Raw genomic sequence first — 22583 nt, 5'->3', positions numbered from 1 at the left:
GGTCAAACCTGATCCATTGTCACCCCTAATCTAAACACGTTCACTTCACTTCACGCTTCGCACATCGTCTCTGGCAATCACTCCAATAAGTATGGCTACGATATTTACTTTGGTGTTTGACTATATATGTTTTCATTTTGGGTTGGTTCGTAAGGCAGGGTGATCATGAGACCCCATATAGGGTTTTCTTAGTCTCAAGGAAGACTATATATCTTTTATTTACAATTTTAATGAACTTGTTCTCATCTTCTTTTTTTAAAGGCAAGATGGAGTTAGGCAGACCCCCACCAGTTACTATTCAACGTAGCACTGGGGTTTTGAACCTGCAACGTCCCACTATAGAGAGACGTACACTGACAGCTCCTACCAACCACGCGGAGCACACCCGTTGGTTGTTCTCATCTTCATAGAGTTGCAAGTGTACTTTATTTTTGTTTTGGCCTCATATGTTCTATTTAGTCTTTCTATTTCTGTTTGCTGTTTGAAATAAGGAAAAAGATGTCTTAACCCAAAAGTCAGTTTAAAAAACAAGTAATAGAAATTTACTGCCTAGTGCCCAGATCAGTCGAGTGGCAGCGAGCCTAGGAAGAAATTGCTGACCCTTCCTCTCAGGTTCAACTCTCACTAGGTCTGTGGATGCCTTTAGCTGATGGACTTTGTAAGGGGTTCGATTACTTTTCAGGAGAGTGGACCTGTTAAGTGATCTGTTTTTTTTTTTTGAAAGGCAAGCTGGGGTTAGGCAGACCCCTATCAGTTATACAACTATACCGTTGAAAGGTAACGTGCACTGGCTGCTCCTACTAGATAAGCAGAGCCCCGTTGGTAAGTTTATCATAAGACCTGAAGAAGATCAGGTCATGCTGAACATCGGGCTGATCAACCACACGGTTTAAACTTCTAAAGCTTTCCATTCAACTGTGCTTAATACGTTCCGGTAAGCAATCCTTTCCGTTGAGTTTGAACATCTTGCGTAGCGGTCATCGTTCCCGCAAAATCCCTTACACAATTAACTCGATGTTCTTGAATTGGCTTTGCTAGCTCTTCCCTTTACAATCGCTCACAAGTGCCAACGTTATTGCGGATTCACACAACATTTTTTGCCAAAAAACCTTACCAAAACCTTAGTGATTTTCATATTTACAAAACCTTATTGTCAACACTTTTATACTCTCAAAATCTCTAACTTCTTTGCATTTGGCATTCTCTTCGTCTTTGAAATAACCCGTAAACTCTCTCTCTCTCTCTCTCTCTCTCTCTCTAATAAGCAAGTAAAAGCCATACCATGGTAGTGTTATGGCCATCTTTCAAACCCTGCGGCTAAAAAGAAACACTCTACAGTATATATATATATATATATATATATATATATATATATATATATGTATAATTGAGTGATGCATTAAGCCCATTTCTCCCATGAACCATGTTCAGAGCTGAAGCTGCCTCCTCCGTGCTGCTGTGCGTACTCCATCAAGACTGTGCGAGCACATACATCCCATGTTCTTGCCATGTCTTCCAATGAAATTGGCTCCGAAAGACACCGAACTGATAGGCTAAACCTCACCTTAGCCTTTGTTGACAGATCACCTTCATTGCTGTAATACGAACGGTTATAAGCTTTGGGTTGGAGTGACACTGCACAAGCAGAACACTGTCCATAAAACAGCAAAATTAAAACAGTAACATCAAACTCACCTTAGTTCCATTTGTAGCCTGTCTAGGATTATAGGGGAGCACTTAGGATAAGTTGCAGGAACCAGCAACCTTACTGGCCAAATCAAGAGCTGCATTGGAACCAATATAAAAAAAAAATTGTTATCAGAAAAAAGATCATCAACAAACTGTAAGAACACACACACACACACATATATATATATATATATATATATATATATATAGTTATATTTAATATTAGATGAATTCAACTTTATTAAAATATCCTTAAAAAATGACATTTTAAAAATACATGATTACTTTTGGAGGTAAAAAAATTAACTTTGATAGATTCATAAAATTATTTTTTGAAAAAAGTGTTTGACGCTTTATTTTCCTCCAACTTCAAAAGACCTGTTCAAAAAAGTAATCATGCATTTTTCAAAAATGTCATTTTCTAAGAGTGTTTGTCATTTTAATTTAGTTGAATCAATCTAATATTAAATACAATTAGTTTAACGTTAGATAACCTTATATATATATATATATAGAGAGAGAGAGAGAGACTACAAGAAACGAATTTTTTTCATTGCAAATGTGCAACGGATTAGCGAGAGAAAATTATCCATAGCTAACATTCAAAATATTTGCAAAATTAGCGACGGAAATATCCCTCTCGTAATTCTGTCGCTAATGAGCGACGAATTAGCGATGACATTTTTTTGTCGCCAAACACTACAAGAAAAAATGCTAACTAACGATGAAATTAGCAAGGAAATTATTCCGTAGCTAATTTGTTGCTAATTAGCGAGGGATTAGCGAGGAAATTTTTTCCTTGCTAATCTCTCGCTAATTAGGGAACAATTTCGTTGCTAATCCATCACTACTTTTTTATTTAAACCGTCTCAGCTGAGGTGCAAAATTTTCTCTCTCTCCTCGTTCGAAATTTAAACCGATGACTTCTCGAACGATGACGATTTTGTGGCAGAGGAACACGAGGAAGAAGAGGAGTCAGAGTCGCCCGCCGACACTGGAGGACCAGACAGAGTCAATTTTTCGACATCCAATGGAGCCGACGAGTTGAACCACCATACATCAATTGCTGACCGACCCACTTGAGAAGATCTTCTCGCACCTCTCCCTCCGGGAGATCTTAGCCTGCCGCGCTGTGTGTCAGCTGTTCCAGCAAACCCTGACTTGCCCCTTCTTCCTACAGCGGGTCGCTTTCCGCACCAGCCTCAGCTGGTTCGTCGTCCACCCCTCGCACTGCCGAAAGTCCCGTCGTGCCTCGTCGGAGTCCCTCCACGTCTACGATGCCGAAAGTGACGTTTGGCTTCGCTTCCCGCTCGATTTCCTCTCCTTCTCCTCCGCTATCCCCGTTGTAGCATCCTCCGGCCTCCTCTACCTCTAGTGCGAGTCGAATTTTGTTCGCTCTCTCATCATCTGCTCGAGCGATGAAAGTGGGGAGAGATCTTTGACATCTTAAGGCGGCCCCGACTGATCCAGGGGAAGGGGGCGAGACTTCACATGGTGGGAGTCCGTCCGACCTATTGTTGTCGGAATACCGCTCGGCAGGGAACAAATTTTTTTTAAAAAAAATTAGCAACGGATATTATCCCTCGCTAATTTAAAATAGCGACGGAGTCACGACAGATATTATCCGTCGCTAATTTAAAATAACGATGTACTCACGACAGATCATGTCCGTCGTTAATCTGTCCTAAATTAGCGATGAAAGTAGCAACAAATAAGTTCTATCGCTAATTATCGACCATGATTATGTGACAGACACTATCCATCGTTAATCCGTCGCTAATCCATCGCCAAAGTGTTTAGCGATGAATTAGAGACGGATTAACGACGGATATCGTCTGTTGCTAATCCACATTTTTCTTATAGTGAGAGACAAAAAGCAATCAACATTACTTAAAAGTAAAACTCAACAAAGCGTTGAGTCCCACAAGCACAACCACAACAGCAACATGAGAACACCGTTTAACACAAAAATAGAAAAATCCGAACACAAACAGAAAACTCATCAAGAACCATAGACATCTAGATGGGGATCGGTTGGTGGCAAAGGCAGGTCTTTGAGGTATATGCGAAGGATAGCATACACATCAGTCAAGACCCTATGAGTCAGACGATTAAGGTTGAACAGGACATCCCCCGAGAGAGAGAGGGGGTAAGTGCCTAGTGCGAGCTTATGATGGTTTTTGGGGTGTTTTTTTGTAAAACTTGTCCCACAAATGCATTAAGTACTAAAAAGTGACTTGGATTTTCAGCTTGAATATTTATGAAAATTGTAGACCATCAATTTTTAAACATTATAAAAATCTAGTCACATGTGGAAATTGGATGATCCAAGAGCCCATTCCCCCACACACATACACACATACACATACACATACACACACATATATATATACTTATCTTGCAAATATTTTTCTTCTTTTATTATTATTATTCTTACGAATTACTAACCGTTAAACTAATCTCACCTCTAGTGGGGGCTGTTACTCTTCTTGTATATAATGGGGTTTCTCACCCCCTCTCATTTATGCATTCTTTGTGCATTATTCCATTAATAAAATTAATACTTTTTAAAGTGTTTGTGAGTGCTCTCTTGTGATTCCTCTTTGGTGCCCTTAGTATCCTATGTGTGCGAGCCCTTAGTGGTTTATGTAAGAGCATTTATGCCGTGTGGTTGTGCTCTTGAAGATCGTGAGTTCGCTTTGTGTTGGTGGGCGTCTCATTACACAAAAATCTCATGATCTTTTGAAAAAAATCTAGTTTTTCTCAAAAAAACATCAGTATATATAAAAATATAAACAATATAAAAGATACTACAAAAAAATGTTTTTATTGCATCAATATCATGATATTTTCAGAATAAGAGATATTATAAAAATATTGCATCTTCTGGTATTCTATCCGCCTTTGAAAATATCATGGTGTTGCGATTAGTGATAAAAAATATTGGTGACTGTGACAGATTGAAACATAACATGGGAGCTTTCTTTTGTCTCCACGAAACACTGACTACTGAATCTGTTACCAGGAGCTTAGTCACTGACCGGGCTAGATTTCAAACATCATAAGGCCAAAATCTTTAAACATGCTCTGATTACAGTACTTGAACTTTGGATTACCTTTTGCTCCAGTGGTAATTGAGAACTGAAGACAGGATCGTAGGAGCATTTCACAACAATTCCTTCTCTGTCTTCAGGGAAAGCTGATGACAGATCAACATCCACGTTGGTGATTTCTAAGACGGTTTCAATTAATGTCCGGTTTATTTCCTTGACTTCTTCCTGAATGATATGGCGAATCTACAAGAGCAAGAACCCAAGGAAATTTGAAAGGCAGTATCAGGAAAGCATGTCAAGAGAGAGCATAACATCAAATATGATGGCTTGAAGATAAAAGCGAAGCAAAACATTAGCTTGCATAAGAGGTTATAAAGATTCCTTTGAAACAAATGAAAAAGCCACTGCCCCAAAGGGGTTTGGCGTAGTGGGATGGGGCCCAGGCCGCATGTCAGACGGTCTAGTTTCAAATCCCATGGGCTTTACCCCTTACGCAAGCCTAAGCGTGGTGACTCCTTGGGGGCAAGGGTAAGGTCACAGAGTTTTACGTTGTCAGGACTGTTCATAAGTGGAGGCAGAGCCAGCGTGGCTATGTCTCTGATCATGGGGGTGGTTTCTCTGTGTAAATATAAAAAAAAATTAAAAAGCCACCATAAAAACGTTAGTTTAAAATAGAATGCACAAAGTAAAAAGGTTGATTTGTCTGTGATGATGAAGCATGAAGGATTCTAATATGGACAAGCATTCCAGTGAGAGAAATGGAGTTGATTGGCTTTGAGACTAACAGAGCTAAAGAAATGCTTATGTAAATAATTTCAAAGAAACAACACAACTGTAACAGTTGTCCTTTAATGATATTCAGTACTTTTTGACTCGTACCTATTGGCTCACTATTTGTGAGATTTACGCTCGTTACTTCAAGCATTCTGAAGCTTCCTTCACAGAGGCAAAGTTTCAGACAATTTGACACGGTCTTTCTTGCAGAGTTAGTAGATCTTTGCCTTGACAGAACAAAGTTCACTCTCATTTCAAGCATATGCTTCATATAAACGGCTATTGCAAATGAAAACTATGCCATAGTAACTGAAAAACTTGCATATTGAAAAATGCTCATTCAAGGACATGTTTCATATAAACTTCTATTGCAAGCAGAACCTATGCAATAGTAACCGGAATATTGTTTATTGGGAAAATCTCAACAAAGTTCAGACTCTCATTTCAAGCATATGCTTCCTATAAACGGCTATTGCAAATGGAAACTATGTCATAGTAACTGAAAAACTTGCTTAGTGAAAAATGCTCATTCAAGCAGAACCTATGCAATAGTAACTGACAAACTTGTTTATTGAAAAAATATTCTGTTGGCAACTGTTTTGCCTTTTCACTTTGTAAGAAGCTTGATAACAATGAGACACAACTCGAGGGAACTAGTTTCAATAAGTACCATCCTAGACTGCATCGTTTCACAAATTGCAAAAATTAGTAGAACTTCAAATTCTATGAGTCTCAGTAGAAAGGATTTGAATGATTCATAACTTTTTGAAAGCTAAACCACGTATGCATTTTGAATCTTTTTGTTCATAATCTGCACAAATTTTCAAGATCAAAGATATTCTTTTATCTATCACATAATGGAAACCCTCTACATGATGCTTTGACAACCAGAGTAAATTCTGGCAGTTTCTAATGTCAATTCAGTTGCCCCTCAACGCTTTATATGTGGATGAATCTTGGAATTTTATGTAAACTGGTAGAGTGAAGCTTCCAAATGAAAACAATAAGGGCCCATCAGGAAGGTTGGGTTTCCAGATTTGAATATAAATCTCTCATCATTATTGTACCAAATGCCATCAATCCAGTTGCAATTTTCAGAAATATAAGTCATTGAAAAGAGCAATGAATCTAGTGGTCCAATTGTAGGAAAGGAATTCAGGTGGATGGAGATTGAAGGTACTTCTCATTGAGGATATACAGACTCCATAAACTGGAGCCACAAATGTTTGTCATGAAAATATGAATAGAAAATTAAGGAATATTGTTTCAGATAAGAACATCTAAGAAGCATTCTACATAGTTCAACAATATCTAGTAGCAGCAGATAAGTATGAGTTCCTAGCACTAGATGTTATCGAGACCCAGACGATAACATATAAATCATTCATATAATTCACAGGCCAAATTAGTTATTAAACTGCTCAAGCCTAATAGTGGAAATCTGTTTCTCTGTATAAGGGAATATCTGAATTGAAAATTAAAAAACCAATCTACTCGTTTTCTTATGCAACATCAAGTCTAAAAGATTTCCCATAACCGCATCATTCAGTTTTCATTCACTTAACAATACATAGTAGGAGTGGCCAGAGTGACATCTGATCGAATCTAAACAGACTACCTCTGTTTTCTATCAAAGCTACAGTCTATGATCGATATGGCTAAAAGCCTGAAGAGATTTTGCAAAAAAGAAACAAAATACCTTCACACCTTTGATGTGAAGACAGATTTCTGTGTGCCATATCTTTGAACACCAAGAACCGTTATGAATCATTTTTCTAACACTGTATATATCTGTAGGGAGCTTTTTTTCGACAGATATAGGTAGGAAGCACATATATATAATTTTATTTATTTATTTATTGTTGTGGAAACTCTCATGCATAATATGAAGATCAACTTTACAAATGACCAAATGAATAAAATAGCGTACCTCGAATCTAGGTCTCTCCACTCTTGAGGTTGCATTTGATTCCATGTCAAATGACTCTGTGGTACCAAAGCGCTGAAGACTGCAGTTCACACTTCCTACTGATGATATAGTGCTTGAAGTCACGGGACTTGTGCTGCGCCTCATTCTCTTGGTGGTAGCATTGCCATCATCAGTTATTCCTGATTTCAAATGAACTTTGGTTGTAACCTCCAGATCCTCACCAACAACATTTCTAGACCCTTTGCCCGGGGTTGGTGCGGCCACTCGATCAACCAACTCCATGACACAGCTGATATCATGGACAGCTGAATCAAAAGCCTGAGGTGATACTAATCTGACCTGAAAGGAAAAACTTTCATTAGCAGCCATACAATGACACTCCATTTTGCTTGGTGCATACTATGACTGCAAGTCTGCAACATGTAACAAGGTGATAATTACTTACCAGCTAGATATTGCAGCAACATTAGTGCATTAGTTTCTTCTTTTTCCTTTTCTCATTAATTATTCAAAATAACAAAATGGAAGCATAGATTTGATTAAAAATATAAAGTCATAAAGTCAAGTAGCAGTTATCCTATTGTAGAACATGATGATTTTGAAGTTGTAGATACAACAGAAAAGCAGCAATGAAGCCCCGGCAAGCCACTAACCGCTCTAAGCAAACGCTGCAATGGCCCCGCGGGTACCCTCTTGTGACCTGAATATATGACTGGTATATCGCCCTGACATCCATCCTGTGCAGCAAATTCTGCAAGAAGGGGTGATGCTGAGATCCCGATGGTATTGATTGAAAGAATTTGAGCTTGAGTTCCTGGATCAGCTGACTGTTTGTTTACACCATTTTCTACACTGGAGAGAGATGAAATTCCAAAAGACTCAGGGGTTTCTTCCTTAAGTGATTGCACCATGGGAATGGAAGGAACCATAACTGGTGAGTTTGCAGCTTGCGTACATGTTACTGTCAGCAGACTTTGAGAAGCATGCTGGCTAGTTTGAGGGGGCAAAGATTTAAGGAGCCAAGGGGAAGAAATGGGAACAGTAAGGCCAGGCCGCTGTTCATGATAAACTGGATGCTGTCCCACAGGATGGCTTTGCTGAAACTGCTTCATAACACCAGGTTGAACATTCAACTCCTTGTGAATACCATTAAACTGTTGAACCTCAGCGTGGAACTGTGCAGATAGCTGCTGATTTTGTTTCATGTATAGTTGCTGTTGCTGCATCAGCTGCTGTTTATGCTTCTGCTGAATCACATACTGCCGCATTTGGCACGGTGGTAATTGTTGAATCAGCTGCACTTCATGCTGTTGCTTCAGGTCCGAGTTCTGTTGAAAAGTATTAATTGACTGCTGTGAGGAGTTCCCAATACTTGGCACCATGCTGCTTAAGCTAGTGTGATGAGGTATGGTAACCATATGTTGCTGCATCGAACAAGAAGCATTATGAACCACATAATTTTTTGCAACTTGTCGCGTACAACCTAGACCATTGGCTTGTGTAACTGCTATTCTAGATGCTAGCTGCCGCACATTTCTCTTGTTTTGAGAAGTTGAAACCACATTTTGAGTTGCTGAAGTTGTGGACTCCTGCATTTTTGCAACTGAATTAGAGAGCATTGATGTTGCTGAATTTTGAAAGTTCACTGGTTGCAACTGGTTGGCTTGAGTATTATGTTGTTGTGACTGAATAATGTGCAGTTTCCGTCCTTGCTGATGTACATCAGAACCTTTGCAATCCTTCAGTGCATTAAGAACATCACATATGATCCACTCCAGGGAGCCTAACTGGTCTCTGACATTAGGTGGAATCCCATGTTTGGGGGCCTGCAGAACTGCTATCAGATGCTCTACCCTATTCTTGTAAAACCGGAGCTTCTCTGCTTGCTTGGTGTGTATAGGTGGCTGGGCAGCATCAAGCTATCAAATGACAAGCAAAACACATTTTAAATACACGGCTGCCCTGCATAATCAAACGTATTGAAACGTTGAAGAACAAAGGACCGCACCTGTTGGCATCTCATTATGAGCTCTGGATACAGTTCATGAAGTTCAGAATAATACAGTCCCTTTAAAGCTTGTAGCTGTAAAGTGAAAAAAAAACATGTTAACATAGATTCGAAGCTTAAATCAAAGGCAATAGCTCGGGTAGCATCTACTTACGAATTTCAGTAAAGTTTCAACCACTGGGAGATATAGGCCACAAGAAATGAGCTTGACCAACATTGAGCTAAAAAGAACTAAAGCATTAAAAAAGCAAAAAACATAAAAACAAATAGACAATCTGCGGAGTACCTTACGCAGGCCATTGCTTAGGACTAAAGGCATGTTTCTAAAATGTGTGATGACTGGTATACAAGAAATAGACAGCTTCTAAATAGAAGAAATAACAACGTACCATTACAAAACACTAGTTTAGCATCATGAAGCACCTGTTTCTTGGTGCAAGTTCTTCTCTTACGTGTTGATGCAGTGCCTGCCGCTGAGAATGAAGAGGTTCTTTGAGATGGAAAGCCCTTAGATGCTCATGGCAATTTTGGGCATCAAATTTGGTTATTCATGTAGAGGGCAATTCTCCTATAGCTAAATTCCCCATTTATATTATCGATTTAGTTAGCACTTCCGGCAAAATGAAGATGAAAAACTAAGAGAAAAACAACCTTTGTCCCAATATTTAGGAGCTTCTTAAAAGCTATCTACTGTCAATTAGCACAGTGCTATTTATCTTATTACTACTCGTGGTAGGCCCTAATTGAGCACAGTCTGGCCAGGTCTAGCCCATCCCATTTCACCCTGGTATTAGCTTTCTCAAGCACTAGAAACAGAGAAATCTAATGAAAGACAGAGTCAACACCCGGGTAACAGAACTGTGAAAAGTGCTATTTATCCTCTGTATGAAGCGGGGATCAATCCTTTTTATGCACTCGGTCTTCATGCATTTGTCAAATCTCAGAAGCAAGAAAATCAGCGTTTATACTTTATACATATCTATGCATGTACGTGTTACAGTAAAAATAATTAACAGTACCTTTTGATATGCCTCCTCTTTCCAATCATCAGCTGTTGGGCTGGCAGTTTGAAATGTAGAATCCCTTGATACTGGAAGACCCCAAGAAAGGTCTCATTATGAAGATGAAAAGGAACCAAATTTTCTTAAATTTAGAGTACATTGACATAATGTGTCTCAGTATTCGTAACCATACATTCTGAGTGCTACTCTGGCAGTGACATAATGCTTGCTCTTTTGGTCTTATTAGATCAGCATGATTGGTGTAATAATAGGCAAGCACAGGAAAACCAGGGAAAAGAAGATTGAGGGCTAAATATTTCACGTAGTTTAACTCTAAGTGTGTGCTTGGATTGGGAGAATCTAGTGGAATTCGAATCCAATTCCACTAAATACTGCAAAAACCTATGTCCATTTTTCAGCCACAAAGAGGATTTTAGTGGAATTAGGTTTCAATCTTACTGAATTCCTTCAATCCATACACACTCTAAAAGGAAAACTCTAGCTGTCGAATTGCTTTTTCATTTACTAGTACCATAAACTAAGGGAAAAGCAAACCAGCTAATATACTTCCATCAAACAGTAACACAAAACCACCAAAAGGAAAAGAAAAGGAAATAGTTGCATAAAGGCATGAATGAGAATTCCCTCCAAAGTTACCTTGGAGTAGAAAAGGTGTTTGACCTTTCAACTCCCACCAAGTTCAAAAGACCTATAATGACCAAAAAAGAAACCTTGCATTTTAAAAAATGTCATTATTAAAAGTTGCATAAAGGCATGAATGAGAATTCCCTCCAAAGTTACCTTGGAGTAGAAAAGGTGTTTGACTTTTCAACTCCCTCCAAGTTCAAAAGATCTATAATGACCAAAAAAGTAACCTTGTATTTTAAAAAATGCCATTATTTTAAGGGTGTTTTTAATTATTTTCATAAGGTTGAATCCATATAATGTTAAACCTAACTAGTTTAATGGTAGATTAATCCTATATATATACCCTTACTCAAGGAGACTTCAGTTGGCCCTCTTTGCTGTTGAAATGGTGGTTTTTGCTGCTGAGCTATGTTCTGAGTCTGCAAAGATCTGCTAGGTGTTTGAAATCTATGTTGCAATTCTTGCATCATGTGTTGCTGCTCTGATGTTTGTGGCTGCAACTGTGACAGCTGAAGTGTATTGTTGGGCTGCTGACCAAGTTGCAAAATGCTATGCTGTTGTGCTGCTTGTTGCTCCTGGTGCACACACATTGGCCTACTCGGCCCCCCAGATTGTTGTTGGTGCCGTAGCAATGTGGAAGGATTCTGCTGAGTTTGATACTCTTGTACATTGGGTGCACTTTTCTGACTCATTGGTTGCTGCTGTTTTGACAGCAATATCAGGTGCTGATCGAGTGCAGATTCCTGTTGGTGAATTATAGACAGTTGCTGTTGTACGTCTGATAGCTCTGGTTGCATGTTGTGCCTATGGGTTAACCGTGGATGTTGCTGAAGAATGGGTGGCACAGACTTCTGTACAGGACATTGTTGGTTCTGTTGGCTGCTAGAGCCTTGAGTTGTCTGCATGACATAAGGCTGCAGAGGCTGTTCAGATGATTGCATTACTGGCTGTTGCTGTAGAAGATGATTTGGTTGGATGAGGGATTGCCCGAATTGCATGTATTCTTGTTGAAAATGATGTGGAGGCTTCTGCTTCAATAATCCCCGTGGTAGGTGCTGTGGCTGCTGATTTTGTGGTTGTTGTTGATGCTGTTGAGAGACAAGATGTTGCAGCTGCTGCGTCAAATGCAATTGACCCTGAGAATTTGGCAAAGTATTTTGCATAGTTCCTTTTCTTATTGTATTATTTTCTGATCCATGCATAATTTCAATTATGTTCTGTCCTATTAAATTATTTGCACAGTTTTGTGCAATTCCAGGCATACTTTGCAAGATGGAACTTTGGCTGACAGCACCTAACATGTTGCTCTCAGTTATTCCTGTCACGGGGGACAATGCAGATGGCAAGTTCAAAGTATTTTGTGGAGCATTGGGCGTGACAGATTTTTGAAGGATTTGTGGAAGCATCTGATTGCTTTCTTGAGGCTGAGTAGATAAGAGGTTTGGTAACTGTTGCCCCTGTTTTTGTGAATGTTGTTCTAGACTTTGTGAACCTGTTTAAAGGGGTCATAACAAAAGAACCATCAATGATGGATAGAGCATGAGGCTAGAAATCCATCTTTAGTGTCTTTCAATGCCGATTAATACAAAGGGAAGAATGTCGATGAAGTGAGTACAATACCTGAATCTTGAGAATTTTGCTTGCTACCTGAAGAGCTTGTTGCTAAATAATTTCCAACATCCATGCCCTTGTTTTTCATAACCATACTTTTCAGCTTTGAATGAATCCAATTCACGTATTCAAGCTGAAATTGACAGTTTATGCAAGGAACAACAGTAAATAGTGGCACCAATTTAAAGTCACCAATGAAAAAACAAAATTAGATTACCCGTTTCCTATAAATTTGAAATTTTATACTGTTAAAACGATGCAGGTTGTTTCATGATGCTAAAGCTATTACCTTAACAAAAAATAAAAAACATAGCAGTTCAGATTTTCATTTTACACTAAAGAACGGCCTCCATATCCATGAATGCAAAATTACTAGGAGAAGAAATAAGAAACGAAGAAACTACCTTGAAACTACATTAGAAATAAAGTCAGTTCTTGAAGATGCAATATGAACCAACAGTATCAAGGTGGTGGAAAATTCTGACCAAATTTCTGCCTCAATCAATATTTGGCCATTCATGTTAGCAATTTATGCAAATATCTTACCATAAGCTGTGAATCAAAGATATATTTCCCAAACTTATTAGATATCGATAGCTAAATGTATATTGTGACCTTGATACATAAAACCTTGTAATATTCATTAATGTTGTCCATATCGTGCCGTATTGTACGATACAGTATGATACGTATCGCTACTTGTAGGGTTTACGATATGATACACACTCATATCATGATATGAGTGTGTATCATACCTGTATCAGGTGTATCCTATGATACACCCTTATATCTCGACACACTTTAAAAATGCCAAAAGTTTTTTTTAGTTTTAAATACCTTTTGAGGGTCTACTTCTCCGTTTGTCTAGAAATCATTAGAAGTGCATTTTCATTATTTTTTCACTCCAAGAAGTGAATTAAGATAAAAAAACTGCATTTATACAATTTTTCACTAAAGAAAAGAGGTTAAGGTAAAAAATCTTTATTATGAGTAAAATTACAAAGTTGGATCCGTAAAAATTAAAGATTTATATTAAGGTATAAATCAGACTCCACACTCCTCCAAAAAAGATAGTATAAGATGTTCTTGCATGGCAATGCAGCACGCAAGTGATAAGTGGAAACCGATTGAAAATTGAGTGCTACTATTGCCATAATATTTTTGTTTATGTAATATTAAAGTATAAGTCTTGTGACATGTTCTTAATTGCAGAAGATATTTAATATTTTGCATTGTTCTTGTAAGATATGCATGCAATACTAACTATGATTCTATATTAGTTGATGTTTGATGATGTCTTATGTGACTCATAGCTACATAAATTTTGTGTAACTTATTACTATTTTATCTGATATGATTTTTTAAAAGGTTTATTTTTTTTTTTTGAAATTTTTATTAAAAATTTATGATACAATACGGTGTTACTATTAGCCCAACCTTGACATTCACAATGGTCATATCACTACTGCATTATAAGTTTGCATACCAATGATATAAAGTTAACTAGAGAACTTAAATGAACACATTTATACTTTATTTTAATAGACTTTTCATCTCAGCCGTTCATATTTGCTACCTAGACTTTTGTTCACAATCTGCTCCTTTTGTTCAAGTTATGAAGACGCTCAAGCACATTATGCAGCAGGTTTTCCTCAAGCTATTTAGTTCTTTGAGCAATTTATTCCTTCGAAATGATCCGGGAAATGAAGGAAAAGTTTACAATCCTAGTCTCCAAACATGGTGGTGATTTAAATTATAGTTCTCTGCTATTTATGATCTGATCATAGCTTTCTTAGTAAAAAATGACAGTTTCCCAAACAAATTAAAGTTCTGAAGTGCACCATTAGAGTTGATAGGAGATTTTTGTCAAACGCGGCGGCAGACAAGAACTTAGAGGGATAGACCGAATGAGAAGGATCGACAGATGACAAATTAGAAATCATACCGTCATCAAGAAAACAAAACTAAAGTTAAGATGAAGCCACTAAACCTGACTTGAGGCCATCACGTAGACTCTCTCCTCAAAAGATTCTGCAATCTTGTTCAGTTCAGCAATCCCCTCAGGAACATTAGGCAAGTGTTTCTGGAGGCTCCCAAATCTGTTCATGTGGTGGCAGCAACGAAAGCATTTAAGTTCGACCGAATGCAAACGCTTGCGAACTTTTGAAACGCAGCCATCATAACAAAGTTATAAAAGAAAGGAATACCAATCCAATATACACTCAACCTCTGTTTCTTCTTTCAATTCACTCAATGCAAGCACAAAGCACAAACAGAGTTAAAAAGTTTCCAGGGCTCACTTCAAGGCTGACAAATCTACCTCCAAAAAACATTAGAAAAATTTTCACTCTTGATTCTACTCAGAGAAAAGGCAACAGAAACAGAACAAAAATATGATATTAGATTCAATCTCTCTTCTCCCATGTTCCTTCATCAATTTGAACTCTTTGAATCAAAATATGCTGGATGAACTAAACAACAAAATCCAATCGTAGAAACACTTAAATCCGTCCTCGAAAACAAACAGCTGCTAATGAAAATCTCAAACAATAAACATTACTTATTGCAATTTCACACAATATCTATTTCTTCATGTAAAAACCAACAATTCACGATCGAAACTCCGTCTCCGCTAAATGTTCGGGAGATAATTCGATCTTGAACTGCAAATCCGCAAATTCACGGCGATCATTGCTAATTCATCCAAAGCATGCACACTTCTTTTTACTACAAATACATGAAAAACTGAGGAATCAAGAGACGATCAGATCAAAGATCCCAGTCAGAAGGGCTAAAACTTACATGTTCATCACGATCTTCTGCCGGAAACTGCTCGTGACGTCTTTCCTCCAATCCCCGGCACCGGGCTCGACCTTAACCGTCTTCAGCGGGTTCCCGTCCATGGTTACTGAATCAACAGAGACAAGAGCAAGCAAGAGAGAACCCCAGAAGACCCTGATTTCATGATCTTTCACGGCAGAAGAAACAAAACTGAAGTCTTTGGAAGGATCCTGTTTGGACAAGATTCTGGAAAACAGAATCTTGCGTGCATGGCGAACACGGAAAGGAGGTTTAGCCTCAGAGAAGAAGATGTAATTCAAGATATAAAAGGAAACAATAAGAGATGGGAGGAATTCCGAAAGACCAGAATTGGAATTCCGTTTGCACGTGGAAACGATAACTGAAATCTTCAACTCTAACTACCCGAAATAATGCGTAATCAGTAGGGTAATTTAGTTTATCTAATTATTATGTTTTTGCCCTTGAACTTCATCCGCTGTTTCCACGATATCTTCCGATTTTGCTGCATGGTGACGTGGACTTGAGGAGTAGTTGAGTAATTTCGTAAGATCAACTGATGAGAGCATATCGCGGGTCGTTTTCCCGCGGCTTCTTTGAATTTCCGAGAACATGTGGCTGCCGAGTCGATGGAGACCCAGACTCGGATCGTCTCATCGAACCGGATCGATTAGGTGTCTAGCCGACTGTTCAGGTACGAGTAGGGTGTCAACGGGTTTGGTTTGGACCAGATTTTGGATATGATATCGATTCCAGACCCGAATCTAATCAGGTTCATTATAATACAAACCATACCTAAACTGGATAAGAACTACATGAACCAAACTCGAACCTTACCTGGTAAACCATATATTTTTTTATCATTTTTACATTGAAAATTTGAGGGTCTTAATTAATTGGAACTCAGGTGGGGTGCAAGTCCGGTATAAAATTTCACAAACTATACTGCGGTCCATGTACTAATCGGACCTGGGTCTTAATCCGGTCTTCTTATTTATTACCATACCTGGACCCTAAAGGGTTTGGTTCGAGTCGGGTTTGGGTAAACCAGGCCCATTGACACCCCTAGGTATGAGAGAGCTGGTCAGGAGCAGTGTGACAAATATCGCGAGATTTATGAAAATCTTAAAATAGTATCATGAGAAATTGCCTGAAATTTTAAAACGGCAATTTCTCACAAAATTTACAAAATATTGCAAGATTTATGAAAAAACATAAATATCGCGATTTAAATGCAATATTTACGTTTTAAACAACTATTTATTGTGAAAAAATAATGTATTTTTATTTTTAAATAGTTTTTATTAATATTTTCTTATAAAAATATTTATATATTTTTTAATTATTTTTTTATTGCCAAGATTTTGCCGAAAAAAATGCTAGATTTATGGATTTTTTTCAATTTCTCGTGAGTTTTTTTGGAAAACGATAAATTGCCCATAAAAACGTTTGTCACTATGGTCAGGAGCAATGTTGTTTCATAAAAAAATGTTATTGCTGGCCTGACAGCGTAGCACGTGTCCCGTCATGCGAGTCTTTAGTTTTTTAATAGTTTATATTGCCCATCAACACGTGTTCTGTAGTTAAGTGGGGCATCACATTTTTTTGTGAAATGAGAATTGGAATGACTTGGATGGGTCAAATGTGTGGGTCTTGTATATTTATTCTAGTCAAGGGTTGGGTTTTTACTAGGCAAGATCATCTGCCAACGGCTAGGTCTCGACTGGGTTGAGTCTTTCCTGGAAGGGAAGAATAGATCGCGTTGACTGAACCGATCCCAATACTTCTAAGTGCCTCTTTTAACGCCGTTAATGCTGCGTTAAAATGGTTTCTTGCTTTACTTGAAATAATATCATAAATATCGTTATCGGGTTTTTTTCATAAATATAAAAGATCTACTTCTGATCAGGATCTTCTAGGTCATCCACCATGGCTCCGCTCATCTGGTAGGGGTGACTCATGACCAAGTTGATGGGATGTGACAAGTTCGAAACCCACAAGTTTGGGTCTTCTTTAGCCTTGTCATGAGTCTTAAATTAGGTGTACTCTCTTGTGGGCAAGTATATGGAAGGGTTACATCAATTAACTCAGTGAGTAAGGTGATTTTTTTTTTATGATTATACAAAACCAAAAATAAATATTTTTTTGGAAGCCATGACCTAGACAATGATGAACTTTGCTCATCAGCAATTGTTATGACTGCTGGCAACTAGCTCCATGGCTATGGAACAAAGGATTATTTTGGACTTACAACAAGGTAGTTGAATCCCAACTAAGAAAGTCAATAATGGATAAAGAGGTGATCCTAGTTTAAGGCTCTGTTTGGGAGCCGGCAGTCGGAGGACACTGAAGTGGAAGCATGGAATCCACAACAGTCGCCAGATGTTTGGGAGTATGGAAAACTGATATTTGAGGGAGTTCAGAATGCACTTACTGGCGCCAAATCCACAAACTGTCTACCACCGCGGGGAGGTGGCAATTTCCAAAGTTTATCCCGATGCCCACCTGCAATGGTGCTCCGGCCGTCTCCCATGGCCATCACACCAACTTATTTGATTACCTGTTTGGAAATTGGTATATGAAAAGACAGCTATGAAATCCATACATTCTCCCCAAAACTTCAAAATTGATTTGGTAGCTAGGTGCCTGCAAAAATTTTGAAGGTGCTCTTAAACAGGCAGGTGAAAAATATCAAATACACAGGATTTGTGGATTTCATACTTGGACTGGCAACTCCCAAACAGAGCCTAAGATTCCTTGAATGAGCTTAGCTTGGTCAACTGTGAGAATTGACTCAAGGGATATAGGTCAGTCAAGCATTTCTAGCCAAGGCTAGGGCTAGGTTTTTATGGGCAAGATAGTTTGACATGTTAACTGAGTTAGCCAAGTCCTCCTATGGCTTGGGTTTGACTTGACCAATTCTCCCCTAGGCATAGAAGGGAGTAATTGATTGAGCTTTCCAAGTTGAAACCCCCGTTATTTCCAGTACCATTAGTAACGCTATAAGATTGTTATTTTGTGGTACTTGTGAGTGTTTGGATTTGTAGAATTAGGTGGAATTGGAATCCAATTCTACAAAAATGAACTTCTCTCATGCTTTCTTTTCAGTGAAAGAATTTTGATGGAATTGGATTCCACTTTCACCTAAGTTCATGAATCTAAACACACCCTTAAGAAGAGTCACTAGAATATGAGAACTAAATATATGGGCATTTCCAATACTTTTTTGCAAATTCAATCATGTGCATGTGCTTGGCATGATGAATTTTCTAGGAATCAACTATTGGATATGCATTTTTGATAAAAAAATGTGATTTTTGAATGCTTGAATATTTGTGATGATCGAGTCATTGATTTTAAAGCCTTAAAAAATCTCGTTTATAGATCAAAATCTGATGATTTAAGACTGGGATTTTATAAAACCAAGCATGTAGATTACATCATATGATTAAATTCAAGAGAAAAGAAAAAAAAATCTATGAAAATCACCGTTCACACATTAGTTCTCATATTCTATTGACTCCTCAAAATAGTGTCACAAATATTTATCAGAAAAAAAATCATAAATATGATAGTTGGCTGATGAGAAGGATATGGTGGACCACACAGGATGAGGTGATAAGCATTATCACCATTCATTGGTGATAAACCATTGTCACCCTCGATTTTTGTCATCTTCACCATACACTGCAGCAACCAGCAGGGTCTACTATGGTAAATGGCTCTTATATACCATGGTTCACTGATTTTTATCATGATGGGCAGTGATGCCTTATCACCAATTGATGGTGCTAACGATTATGCACTTAACCTGCCCTCCTGAAGGCCCTTTCTTTCACACATTTTTTTTTTATGATGAAGGAAAACCTTCAGTGATGATCGGATCACTTGGGCCTACCTCCCTACAAGGTAAAACTCCAGGTTGAGGATGCCGCCACCCAACCACGAAAAAGCAACAGAAGTCCCCCCTGCGCTAACAAGATTCGATCCTGGGCCTTCAACTTGACACAAGACCCCGCTGACTACATGGGTAACCAAAGCTGTGGTTTTCTTTCACACTTAGTAAGTGCTTTTAAGTTATGACTTGTCCAAATCAGGAATAGAAGGAAACAATGGATTGAGATGGTGTCCAAATCCATCCTATTACTGCTGTTAATAACACCCGAAAATTTGTTTTTCAGTGTCAAGGAGATTGGGTTTGGTACCTTCGTGGGTAAGGAACTCTAATTGGAATTCAAAGTGGGAGGTTGTTTTGACCAAATCTAACCTATAAATGCGTCCAGCATGATCAAAATAGTAAGAATCAATTATTATTTATTTTTAATGATAAGTAGGGATCAATTCTTGGGTATTTTTATGAAGTAAAAATATGATTTTATGAGGATTGAAAATTTAGTATGTTGTTGCTTTTTCAACCCTTGCATAAGCTTATATACATGTTGGGATAACATGATCCAAACACCTATGTCAATAAACTCAAACATATATAGATCACATCTAAAGGATCATATGTTCAAAAAATATTAAAAATTAAAGATATTATAGTTTTTTATAGGGGCTCCTTCTCCGCAGCCTGCAAACATTAACCTTAAGAACATGAAATGTCATACGTACTTAAATCCAGATTCTCTTTTTTTTTTTTTTTAAAACGAAGGGTGTTTAAAAAGCTTCTGATCTTCCATCCAAGGATATGGCATGGATATGCTGATATGGTGTGGACCATGTGGCAAGATCTGAAGCTATTTACTGCCCTAGCATTAGTGTTCCTACTTGAATTTCCCACCCGTACGCTTTTTGTTCCTATTCGAGCTTACCGTAACTCTTGATTTTTCTCTTACCTTTAGAGTGCCTACCTTACTTCAATAGTTTAGGGGGAGCCATTTTCCCTAACAAAGGCTAACAAAGCTCTATTTGGCATGTCATCCTCGAAATTAAGAGATCCTTGGTATAAAGGAGATAAATGCCAAATCCTTGAAATTAGGAATGTGTTAGATTTTTGGCTCAAAACTACCAAAGTATATCCTCTATCTTTTCATTTTTTTTAAAGCACGTGTATAGGGTTTCTTACCCCCATATTGAAAGTTGTAAGAACTTTCTTTGTCTCTGTAAAGGAAGGTGGTGCCTCAAAGGACATAACCCTTAAAGGCATTAATTTTTGAGCTTGAACTAACCTTGAATCTTGGATTACAAACAATTTATATTTATATTTATATTTATATTTATATTTGGTTTGGTCTAGCCTTTGACTTTCTTCTCAATACTTGAGAAAGTTTTAATTCTCAAGTATATTTTTGACCATTGACCAACCATTAAATAAACTTTGACTTTGCTTTAAAACCTTCTTGGATCTTTTTGGATCTTATCTGCATGAGCATTTTGAACCCTGCTCAACATTTTTGCATGAGCATTAAGAGTCCACATGCAAGGTCCACAACCGCCCAACCATGTTGACTATTAACTTTTGATCCTATTTTGGATGGTCATATACCTAGCAAGGTCATTTCAGACCCTGTTTCTATTCTTTTTGTCTATTTTGAAAGCCTTTTTCTGGCTAGCCATTTGGCCAACTCATGCCCATTATGGCTAGTCATTTGGGTTGTCTTAATGGCCATTATGATAGGCGGTAGGTTGGGGCCTATATAAACCCCGTTCTCTCTCCTCATTTTTCATCACTCACTGCTCATCTCTCTTCTATCCTCTCTCCTCTTCTCCCATGAGCTTTGCTCTCTCTCTTTCTCTCTCTCCTGTTTTGAAGTTCCAATTTAGATCCATATCTAGTTGTATTTAAGATCTAGATCCAGAGTTGATTCTAGATTATATCCCTATTTAGGATCCAGATTTGATTATAGTTTGGATCCCTATTCAAGATTCATATTCAGTTATAGTTCAAATCCCTATCCAAGATTCAGTCTTGGTTATAATTTGGATCTTCATTTAGGATCGAGATCCATTATAGTTTGGATCTCTATTTAGGATCAAGATCCATTATAGTTTGGATCTCTATTTAGGATCAAGATCCATTATAGTTTGGATCTCTATCCAGGATCTAGATCTATTATAGTTTGGAATTCCTATCCAGGATCCATATCTAGTTGTAGTTTGGATCTTGACTCAGTTACCCAAGATTTATACTTGATTCAAACATAGTCAAGAGGTTGTTCAAGGTGGTCCATGTCAAGGTTGTTGGGCTCACCCTGTGTAGGGTGTGGTTCGATCATTCGCGAGAAGGAAAAAACTTGGTTATATCTTGAGAGTTGATCATGCATACATTTTTGCACTTTTATTCATCTTATTTTATGCATGATCCATGTTAAAATCGTTTTAAAAACTCATTTTTATCGTTAGTTAGAAAAACTGCATCAAAATTGAATTTATTGAAAAATCACGTATTTCAAAGTTTTCCTGTATTTGCTTTAGTGTTTCTATTAGTTTAAGAGTTTTCTTAGTTATATTTTAATTAGATTAGGTTTTAATTGGCTAATGTAATTAGTTTAGAAAGTCTGAATTTTGACAAACATGTTTTCTAAAATAAGGCCTTTGTTGGAAATTATTAAAATTTCTTGGTCTGGTTTTAAAAAATTGGTTTAACCTAATTATAATATTATAAAGAGGATGTGATAAAAGGAGAACACGTTTTCCCCCCAGCAGCTCACGCCTCCCCCTTTCTCTCTTTCTTTTCCTCTCTCAAAAATCAGTTTCTCTTCTCTCCTTTCCTTCCTTTGTTTCTTCTTCTTCCTACTGTTAACCACTTCATCGCCAGTTATATCTTCATCTTTATCAGAGAAGTGCAGTTGCAACTCGGGATCAATCACTCTTTTTGCAACCTGTCCAGGCAAATATTCGGTAACGTTTTATCCTTCTTCTCCCCTTTTCTTTTTACGTGTTTCAGATTAGTTTCTTATTTTTGCTGAAAAAGAATAAAGAAAAAAAAATGTATCCTGAATTCTGTGTTAGATTGTGTTCTTGAAATGTGTTATGTAGGGTTAACGTGTATGTAGTGGTCGTCCACTAATCTGCGTGTGTTGCAGTTTTCGTTGTGTGGTGTTAGGTAGTTAATCTTACCGAGTAAG

At 37.8% G+C, this 22583-nt stretch overlaps 1 protein-coding gene across 1 annotated transcript; it reads right to left on the bottom strand.

Annotated features, from left to right (window-relative positions):
• Window positions 1-1399: 1399 nt before the first annotated feature.
• Window positions 1400-18052, bottom strand: LOC149840077 (mediator of RNA polymerase II transcription subunit 15a-like). The gene is made up of 14 exons (XM_090004989.1): window positions 17948-18052; window positions 15517-15725; window positions 14705-14813; window positions 12724-12847; window positions 11447-12595; window positions 10474-10544; window positions 9455-9529; window positions 8100-9365; window positions 7447-7785; window positions 6128-6195; window positions 5291-5360; window positions 4806-4985; window positions 1696-1784; window positions 1400-1595 (listed from the first exon to the last, which is right to left on the bottom strand). The coding sequence occupies exons 1-14, from the start codon at window positions 18050-18052 to the stop codon at window positions 1400-1402; spliced, it is 4050 nt and encodes a 1349-aa protein (XP_089861115.1).
• Between the last annotated feature and the right edge of the window lie 4531 nt (window positions 18053-22583).

The sequence above is a fragment of the Nuphar pumila genome, chromosome 4 (assembly GCF_984573655.1).
Source record: "Nuphar pumila chromosome 4, dmNupPumi1.hap1.1, whole genome shotgun sequence".
Taxonomy (NCBI): Eukaryota; Viridiplantae; Streptophyta; class Magnoliopsida; order Nymphaeales; family Nymphaeaceae; genus Nuphar; species Nuphar pumila.
The sequence above is the reverse complement of the archived record's forward strand: the minus strand, read 5'-3'. Positions and strand labels throughout refer to the sequence as shown.

What these genes read in the sequence shown, in the direction of transcription:
- LOC149840077 (XM_090004989.1), bottom strand. Translation starts at nt 18,052, where the DNA reads ATGGCCATGGGAGACGGCCGGAGCACCATTGCAGGTGGGCATCGGGAT. An exon ending in TGCAGCGTTTGCTTAGAGCG is followed by an intron (nt 7,786 to 8,099) that starts GTTAGTGGCTTG and finishes TTTTCCTTTCAG; the next exon opens with GTCAGATTAGTATCACCTCA. An exon ending in TTATGAACAGTCCTGACAAC is followed by an intron (nt 4,986 to 5,290) that starts GTAAAACTCTGT and finishes TTGCTCTTGTAG; the next exon opens with ATTCGCCATATCATTCAGGA.